At 25.1% G+C, this 11,078-nt stretch overlaps 1 protein-coding gene across 1 annotated transcript in view; it reads left to right on the forward strand.

Annotated features, from left to right (window-relative positions):
• Positions 1 to 1,912: 1,912 nt before the first annotated feature.
• LOC102680077 (ankyrin repeat domain-containing protein 12) overlaps positions 1,913 to 11,078 on the forward strand; it is a 20,231-nt gene continuing 11,065 nt past the window's right edge. Inside the window, exons 1-2 of the mRNA XM_006610529.2 lie at positions 1,913 to 2,426; positions 3,357 to 3,554. Of these exons, the coding sequence (XP_006610592.2) occupies positions 2,303 to 2,426; positions 3,357 to 3,554 (322 nt within the window). The 5' untranslated portion in view covers positions 1,913 to 2,302. The remainder of the gene's footprint in view (positions 2,427 to 3,356; positions 3,555 to 11,078) is intronic.

Consider the following 11,078-nt stretch of genomic DNA (forward strand, 5'->3'; position numbering starts at 1 on the left):
CATTGATAATAGATATTGAAAAATTTCAGTGAAAAATTTATTTATTTATACTTCTTGAAATACTTAACTTTACAGACAGACCAATACAAATGGGACTAAACAAAATCTCTTTGTGAAAATGATAATTAACCTAGCTTCTGAATTAAATTTGAATTCAATATTATACATGACCACTCTGTCCAACTACTTTTTGAAAAATTTTGGCACCTAGATATACATGTTCCCTATAACAATACAAAATATGCCTCATTCCAATAGAGAATTATTGATGTTATTCAAAAATTCTCTTCTGCCATCCTTTAGATACTGTGTATTTATATTACACAGTTTTCTAAGATTATATCCCGGGATGTGCAAAATTAATATAAAATTATTTATTAATTATTACTTTATAAGAATGGATGTTATAGTAGAATGATATGAGATACAATGCATCAAGCAATGTTTATGCTCATATAAATATTAATTTTTTTAAGCTAAAATATTATGCTGTTAAATCATTATGAATTTTTAAGCTATTGCTGAAATTTTTTTTTCAATTTTTATACTGTCATTTTATTTACAACGAAGTATCAGTAAAAAAATTCTAAATATTCAGAAATAATCATTTTTTGTTTAAATTATTAATTATATTAATAAAAATTTGAAATTATATTAATATTATATTTATATTAAATATAATTTTTTGCAATTTATTTATAATCTTTTAAATTATAAATTTTTAAATCCTAAATTACTATAATTTTTATTATTAAAAAATGTTAATATTTACGCACATTTTGATATCTAATAAAAATCAAATTATTTATATTTTTTTTATTATTTTTCTCAAATATATATATATAACACAAAATTATAAATAATTTTTTATTTATATTCTATTCACAATAACAAACTATAATAAAATGACAATTAATTGTCTTAAAATTAATATTTTAAAATATTTATAGGATAAATAATTAACAAATGTATGAGTGACATGGAAACGCTTGTTCATAAATTTAATAAAACAATTAAATAAATCAGGTCTTTCCCTTTAAAGTAAAAAGTGAATACCATAGAGTGAATTGTATCATTTTTTTTAACTCTTTTTTTTTTTTATTGAAAATATTGAATTTTATAATTATCAGCAAAAGTTTGCGTGCAATTCGCAGTATTGGAAATGTCAATTAACAAGTAACAATTTGTATGTAATCGGTCTGATGATAAGAAAGTCATTATGTATTTTCTATAATATTACCGGTAAATAGCTACTGCGTTAGATACAATTAAATAATGTGTTCTTATCATTCGTAATTAAATTATATAATGTTGTGTGTGTTAATAATAAATATAAAATGCGAAATAGTATGAATTGAATATGTGCATATGTGATTGCGATAAGAATGTGAGTGTAGTTCAATTTATTGTCCTATTTATGATGGGCAGTGTGAGAAAAAGTTAATATATATGTATATGTATGTGATGGCTCTACATGGCCTATTATATTATTAGATCGAAATTACTATAGTGGATAATTATAATACCCAAATTTTCTATAATTTTGATTTGGTTATATTGATTATTTATTTCATGAATGTACATAAAATTTTATCTGTTATACAGGAAATCTCCATTATAAGTTTAAAACTGAATGATACGTGATACGATATGTAAATCCATCTTCTTTATTAAAAAAAACACAAAAATTATATGAGTATATTTTTTGCTATATATTTATCAATATTTTTTTAATTTATTTCCACTAAAATTGATCATTTGATTTATTAATACTTTCATTAAAATTTTTGATTAATTTAATTTCATATTGAAATAAGATTTTATGTAAAATTTCGAAAATTTAATTATGTTGATTTGAATATTGGCGCGTTGCATGCTACCGACAGAGATACCAACTGTAAATACAACACAAACGTTGCGTCATATTGCGCACTGGTTCCGAGTCGTGTGTCGCGAATCTCGTTTTCGAAAGAGCACGCACACACATGCCGCGTTGTGAAATCAAACTATCGGCCCGGGAAACAAGAGTGCATAAATCACAAACGACAATTCTTAGTGTTCGTCAGATGCAATCTGTTTTGGCGCGTGTGATTGCGTACGTTTCGTGTGACTGTCGATTCACGTATCTGTGCGCGCTCGGTAGGTCAAAATGGCGTGAACCGACTGTGCGATTTTAGGTTATCTTTGCTCGTGGCAAATCACCGCGCGTTCAGAAACAAAGACGCGCGTCTATCCCCTAGTGGCATCCTTTTTTTTAAGTGCTCACCGCGATCCTCCACGTGCGTTTTTGGGTCCGAGTTACATGAGTTATGAAGACGGAATGCCCGCAGGCGGTAACAGTCGTTTCCGCGGTTACCCAGCGCGGATGTCCGAGCGACAACAGCTCGCGCTTCTTCTTCAAATGACCTCTCAGGAAATAGTTTCAGGTAAAAAGAACGAATTCCATTTAAAACAAACTCACGCACATTTCATAGACTTCTTTAAAAGATGTAATCAACGATCAAACAATCGTCTTATCGCATGCTTTTATAATGAATATTTTAATATCATCGAATCGAATAATTAATTTATCTGTATTTGCACAGATGTATGATATTGATCATAAAATTCACTATAACATAATTTCACGTTATATTATATATCGAAAAATGTATTTGACAGTTAAATTTTTTGGTTGAAGAACTATGTGTTTATTTATTTTCTTATATCCGAACAAATAACACTCACACGAACTACGCAATATATATGCTTTTCGATAAACACTTAATTTTTTGCTGTATATATTCATTTTATGGAAATAAACTACAATGCAAAATCGAAGCTAGTTACTTCGCGGGAACGAGTTTTGCCCGCCTGTACTTTCCATTCAGGTCTACCAACCACATAACTTTGTACTCAATTCGACCCCGCGGTTATACTACTACGAATAGCGCCACCCAACTTTGACAAAGAAAAAAGAAAGGTTATGTAAATGTAGTAATTGACGTGCGCTCGAATTCCCGCCATGAGAAAATTGGTCTGACAGTGGCACCGATTGTCGGTAACTTGAAACTACGATTTACACTAGGAGGCATTAATACCTTTGTATATATTCATATAATATAAAATTTACATTTATATTTTTATATCATTTATATGTACATATTGAAAAATTATTATTCATAATTTTTTATATAATAGACAAATATAAGCACATATAATTATATTATATTTAACTTTATAAAAAATTCAATGTTTATACCAATATTATGAATTTTTTGATGAATATCAATATATCAATATATATGTATTAGCAATTTAAGCAATTTAATAAATAATTAATATGTGGAAGATCTAATCAATTGATTTGTTTTTAGGTGGTAATCGAACAGAAAATACAAATACATCAAATACTACTTCAAGGTCATCAAGTTTACAACAACGAGGATCAAAAGGTCGCTGGACTAGTAAAAATGGGGAATCGGCAGTACAGGCATCTATTAATCGTAAAGAAGATTTTCGAATGCGACAAATGCTCGTAAATGGATATGATCTCAATACAAAGGAAACAAATGGTAAGTACCCATAATTCTTGTCATTTTTTATCGTAAAATTTTTATTTTATAAAACAAATTAAACAATTTTATAAACAAATTACATAAAACAAATTATTTTATATTACAAGTTTAGCTTATTCGAATTATACTTTAATTATATTTTAATTAAATGTTTTATAAGGTAAAATTTAAAATATCAAAACAATTTAATTTTCAATAATCAAAATTCAAGTCAAACATATTGAATATAAGTCATTGAATGAATGAAATATTTTCTGATTATTATTATTAGAATAACAAAATATTATCTGTATTGTGCAAAATAAATTACTTTTAATTCATACTTAAATTTTTCATCAATTTTATTCGATATTTTTATTTGATAATTTTTTATTTATATAATATATTTCGCATATATTCATTTTTGTTAGTTTGTCCACTTTAATATTAAAATCTAAATTCAAACTTTTTTTTTTCGCTATTAATAATTTTGAATATAAATCTATAAATTGTCATAAGAATTCTATTTTTTACTTCTAAAATCATTCTTAATAAATGATAACTATGATAATAATAAATAATGATAATAATTCTTTATATATGTATATATTCTTCAACTTATATATAGATAACTGAAATATGATAAAAATTAGAAAGTTTTTTTTAAATATTATGAAGTCGATCACCCCTACTCATTCCTCTATATAGTATAGAGATTCTCGTCGATAAATGAAAGCGACGGTGCACGACCTTCCTAAACGCAGGAAGTCAGCGGGTCCGGGTTCATTCATATACAATCCACCTTCGTTGCTCGGCTATCCTTTCTCTATCCCGTTTCATCTCATTACCCTTAAAGGTCGAAGAAATATGTGAAACGGCTAATCAATTTTTTATTTTTAATTTTTTTTAAATTAATTTAATTTTGAATTACAATAGGTGTGAAATTTCACTACTTATTTTAATATTTATTTATTGATTATGTATGAAATGTATTAAATTTCTTATTATTTAAATATATATATTTATGTAATTACGAAAGTTTAATATTACGGAAATAAAATAGAGAAAGAGAAGAAAATATACAGAATTTAATTAAAAATCGTATTACTGAAAAATGTAATATTTTGTAATAATTACATTATATGGAAGTGAAAAACGTTGTAGACTTTCATTAAAAATATTTTGTTATTCATGAAAATTAAAAATTGATGTATTTTAATAAAAAATTATAAAGAAAAAGGAAAAAAGAGATAAAAAGAATTTTAAAAATTAAAAAATTTAATATAAATTGTTTTCCATTCCTTGGAAATAAAAATGAAATATTTCAATATATTAGAAATATAAAATGAATAAAAAGAAACTTTATTATTCTTTTAATTTTATGAATTACAATTTTTTTATTATATAATATAAATGAACAATATTTCTTACATACAAAATTTAAATAAAATCTTTCTCCGTAAAAATATTTTTCGTAAAATATTATATTTTTTAATGGAAGATAAAAATGTTAACGAGAGAAAATTAAGGGGAAAAGTGAAAACAAAAACGTAATTACGTCATAAAAGATCCGAATAAACTTTTGCTGTATTTATTCACCTCTTAAAAAAGATTAAAAAATAAAAAAATAAAAATTAATCTAAAAATTGAAACGAGTGACATTCCTCTTCAAATAACGCATGATGATATGAACAATAATTCATTCAGAGATATTCCGTTGGTCACTTTCCCTTTTAGCGTATCTTGCAAGGTTGCATAAGTGGATTCGAATCTCCGGCAAAATTGAAATTATTTCATAAAAATAGAATTTAAATAGTATCGTAGGATATCATAACGTCACTAATAGTCGAGAGCGAATGGTGATCTAAGCTGTAAGCTCATATATGAATATACCATATCGGAGACAATGTCTCCTCGCCATAAGATACCTAATAGAGTATTCACCAACACTCTAGTCACAGGTGCACGCCTTCCTTGTTGTTCAGAGGGTTGTGGAGGGATGAAACATCCAGCGTGTTGGACTTGGGAGGGGCGGCAGACAACTCTCGTACAGATCAATACTCGAGACAGGGCCGCACTGTACCACATAATTTTTCATTTCTGCTTTAGATCTAGAAATCTCGCGGCTAATATTTCAGATGGATATTTAGGGTCGAGTTGTATTAACTGTTGTGTCTAAGTTAGGTTAAGTTAAGAATTTGAAATATATTGATATTATATATTATTTAAGTATTAGTATATTTGAATTAAAAAAAATTTTTTCTTATTAATATATTCTTTTAATTTGTTTTTTTTTATAAATTTTAATATAATTAATTAGAGATTAATTAGAATGTATTTTTTTTTAATTATTAATTTTTATTTCATAAGAAATTATTTATTCTTTATTCTTAAATAATTATTTTCGTTTATACTTATTTTCAAGATTTTCATTTCAATGAATAGTTTATGTTCTTAAAGATATTTAAAGTAGGTTTCAACCTAGTTTTATAATCACCAAGATATGTACGTATATGATAGTTGAATATAATATAATATATTAGAAATAAATTTCGTATATAATTATTAGATTTGATGAATTTATGTTTAAAATTTATGAGTTTGAATATTAAAAAAATATTTGAATATTTAAAATTAGATAGAAATGTTATGTAATAATACATATCTATAGCTTTTATTAATTGCTTAATTTTAATAAATACATATTGCATAATTTAATTTCGGTTTTAATTTCAAAAATTTCAAGAATTAATTTCAAGAATACCGTATTTTTTTATAATATTAGAAGCAATATTTGACACAAAGTTGCAATATGTATGTGATTTAACTTTAATATTGATGAAACTTAAAGTATAAAATATTCTCTTAAAATATTCTTTAATTTTTTTCTTTATTGATATATAGATTTATTTATAATATTTAATATATATATATACATCTTCAACTACTATAATCGTAATTTAATATTTAAACTATTTTAGAGAAAAATAAATTTATTTTATATATACATATATATATTCTATAAATCTAATTTGTTAATATATTTAGATGTTAAGTAAATGTTCGAATAATTATTCATAATTTATTTTTCAATATTATTTTGATTTGTGGATCGATTCACTTTCTCTAAATGTTTTCACAATGGTCATTTCTAACGAAAGTTCGGCCCTGGCTTATCTACGAGACGATACCGACGACAAATCCAATGTTTCCACAGAGAATTTCGAACTCGGCTTTAAAGCTGAAGATTCGGTATACCGTATCAGACCTTCTTGAAGAAGTAGTCTTTAATGTCAATGGGCGTTGGACTTACATACACATTTAAAAGATTGCATTCACCATCGATTCATATTTCTCTCTCTAAACTTATATATAATTTTTTTCTATCTCTATTCATCACATATCATAAATACATTATACATCTAATATTAAAATTTAAACCATTTTTATTTTCATAACTAGCTAAAGATCAATGCCTTAATGCAAAAGATATAATATACATGTTTAAATATCAAGATACATTGAAATGATATACGAACTATAAATATCTATTTGCGAGCAATCGTATATATATATATAAAGAATGATGAAGAATTCATTTCGTTTTATATGTATTTATTTTGATTTGTATTTATTTATGCTTTCTCCATATATTGAACACGATTTATCATAGAATTTACAGTTATTTTTTTTTAGAATTTATATTGCCAAATGTAATTAGTTAAAATTTCGAAATCGAATCTCCAATGTAATATAATTAAAGCGAATGCAGTTTTCATCGGACTGGCTGAAGAAGAGAAGGCGGTATCGGGCGCCGCCCGTGTCTTAAAGCCGATAGACTACTTAAGAAATGACGGGCTTGTTTATCGTGACGTCGTTTCCGATCTATTTTCACCAAGAACTTTGTGTATTCACATGAAAGAAAACAACACCATTTGTGTCTACGATACATCTATTCTCTATAAAACTTCAATTTTTAATACAAAATCGCAAGTTATTTATGTCGAGATATGTATCGAATTTTTTCTTTTTTCAATATACTTAATAATACTTTTTAAAAATAATATCATTTGATTGATTTTCGAATAGAATTTTTTTATGTTTTTTTCATAAGTATAATAGATATTGTATTATTATAAATAAAATATTAACAAATGATTAAAAATAAAAATATAAACAAAATCATTTTTTTTATGAATTAATTTCGTTTTGCATTCCATTTTTTCTCAATTTTTGAAGAAGCCATAATAGCATTCTATGTATTTCAAAAAGGACTTTGTATTTCTGCTTATTAAGAAAAATTTAAATGCTTTGTCTCGATCGGTTTACTTTAACCTATAATAATTCTTAAGGAAGTAATTTGGAAGCAAATGTTTTACCTGAGTCAAATTGTACGATTTAGTATGTAATTGTAGATATGTCAAATGTAATTAATGTCAATCACGATAATATTCGTTTGAAAATTATTATACCTGTTTTGGTAATAATATTCTTTATCATTTTGTTCTGATTACAATTCCATTTCAGAATTATTTAAGATTTTTTTGTTTTTACTAAATTCAATGTAAATGTTCAATATAAATTAATGAAAATCTGGAATTACATAATATTCTTTAATATTATTATCATGTTGCTATTTTTTTTAATGTATTTTCCATTGAGTAAATATGCTGTAGAAATTTCTACGTATTTCTTTCATATAATCCTTCAAAATTCGTCACGTCATCTTCATTACTTTATTAAAAGTAACTCTTGAAAAGTTGAAGCAATTTATAAAAAAACAATAAGTTGATAATTTAAATAATGATTTCATTAAAATATTCAAAATATTTAAATCATAAGTTAAAAGTTATTAATTTTAGATATTCATATTTGTAACATTATAATATTTTTTAACAGTTCCATTCTAATTGAATTTTTATATTTCAAACATTTTTCTATTATATTCTTATCTACTTTTTCCTTGTTGATTACAATATAGTGTGATATGTTCATGATAGAATTGTTTTTTGATCTTAAATCTATATTATACATATTGGAATATTCTTACATCTTTTAGCTAGTAATTATCAAGAATATATAATGATTGTACGATCCATAATGGAAATTATCAAGTTGTTTACTGTATGTATCAATTAAAAATTCAAACTTTGAACAATGTATTATATTCACATAATATATTATATTATATATTATATATTCACATAATATTAATCTATTGTCTATGCACCATCTACATACTATATAAATGGTTTTCTGTTTTCTATAATAAGTAAAAATAAAAAAAGAAATTATTCATTGAAAATTAAATTATGATAAATAGGAAATATATTTCATTAAATAAGATACGTGATATAAAAAAGATGAAAACAAAAGTATTAAATCTTGAAATACAACGTTCCTTTAGTTCTTTGCCCATAAATGGCCAGCTTTATTCTAACAGCAGAGATATCGATCGGGAAGAAAACTGACGAATGTCGCAACTTCTCGACAAGGATCGCACACCACAAGTTTACATGACAGTTCACAAGATGTTCGTATTCGGCCCCCTTTATGGGTGTGCTCAGCGAACATTGACTACTTGGAGAGTGTCGCATTTTTTTTTATATAGAATACACAAATACTTGGAAATACTTATTTTAGTTATTAATCTTTAAATGTTAAAATTTAACGGATGAATTGAATGATGAATGTAGATGTAAATGGATTAAATATTTTCTCTTTTTAATTTTTTATATATTTATCTTTATTTTTTTTTTTATTCTTTTCTTATTGGTTATTTTCTTAATAATTTTGGAAGATCGGGAAATTGTTCACATCAATATTTCTTAATCTTCTAAAAATTTATTATTTATTTATTTATTTATTATTTATTTATTATTATTTATTTATTTATTTATTTAGGTTTTTACATATAATTATTGAGATAAAAATGTTTATTTTTGAATTTTTATTTTTGAAATGATAATATACTTCATTATGTTGTAATTCATTATTTATTTAAAAAAGTATTAAAAAATATTTTGAAAAATATTAATAAATGTAATATTTTAAGTATAATAAGAATTTTTGTCATATTTGACTTATAATTTGACTTTAATTGACATGATTCACATTTTTTTTATATTATTTATAAATATTAAATATTTTCATGTATATATTAAAATTTTAATTATAATTTATAATTTCGATTAAGACATTGGGTGGGAAACATTGATTTATTAAAGCATTTAGAACCCTCAATATTTTGTTCACTATATGATAATTAAAAAACAAAGAAACTATGGCAATTATACTAGACTTTCTTCTTTAAAGTAAACGTTGTTTCTCATGTGTGTAAATATCCTAAGAGTCTCTTTCCTTTCGCATTCGTATAGTAAGCCACACATTGACCAAGCACGCCAGTCTTTCTTCCCCCTATAGAAGTTAGTTTGACACTACTGAGTCATGTTTTCACTTTTCCACTCGTTCTACACTTCCTTTGTTTTCCATTTCCTATTTCCTTTTCTCATTTATTCTCTTGCTCTCCATTACGATCATGATCATTGTGAATATCGCTAATTTTATGTTCTTGAAAGATTTTGTCATCGCTGAGTCTCGTTTTTGGAAGACATGTACAGTCATTTTGATTTATTACACTATTACAATCTGACCAATTTACATCATTGTATAAGATAATTTGTAATCCTTTGTTTTGTTAAACAATTTTTAAGTATTTGTAAATTATTCATAATAACTAAATTGGATACATTTTATTTTTGCACGAAAATTTTTCAAATATTTTCAAATATATTATACTATTAAAGTAAATATTATACTATTTCAGAAAAAGAAATTTATTTTATTTGATTTTAAATTAAAAATATTATATTTTTATTAGATAAACAAAAAACTGAGAATAATCAATTTTCTTTGGAATTTATGTATAGTTGAAATAAAAAAAATAAATAATAAGCGATTGTGAAATCGATTTTAATTTTGTAGAAATATAAAATCACTATCAAAGCAAGTTTTTAAATTTATAAATTTATTTATCTTCTCTTAAATAATGATTATTTAAAAAAGAAAAAAAGGATAATTGCAATCTTTCTTTAATTTCTCATTACCATTGTCAAAAATAGTATTTTTGGTTTTATGAAAAACAAAATTTTTATGCTTTTTTTTTTATATAAGTGAATTCTTATACTCTTCTTTGGCTTAGAGCGCGCGAATACACTCGGAAAGTAAGTAAGCGATAATACGACTGGTCTGCTGAGCGCAGGAGCGGCACGTGAGGAAATGCTAGCACTGACACATATGCAGATACAGGATATAACTATAGGATGCGTATTCATATACAGATATCATGGTCGAACACAATTGCACATTTTCTGCAGTTAGGACCGTCTTGTAGAGCGCACGACCAACAGTCTCGTTGGCGGGATCAGCTTGCGTTCGATTGGTGAAAAAGAACGTTCTTGGTTCATCGTTGGTGGGGATATAGAGAAAGGCGGAGCCAATCGTCGACATAGCGACGCAACATGGCTACTAGTTCGCGAGGGG

The sequence above is a fragment of the Apis dorsata genome, unplaced genomic scaffold (genome assembly GCF_000469605.1).
Source record: "Apis dorsata unplaced genomic scaffold, Apis dorsata 1.3 scaffold_74, whole genome shotgun sequence".
Classification (NCBI taxonomy): Eukaryota; Metazoa; Arthropoda; class Insecta; order Hymenoptera; family Apidae; genus Apis; species Apis dorsata.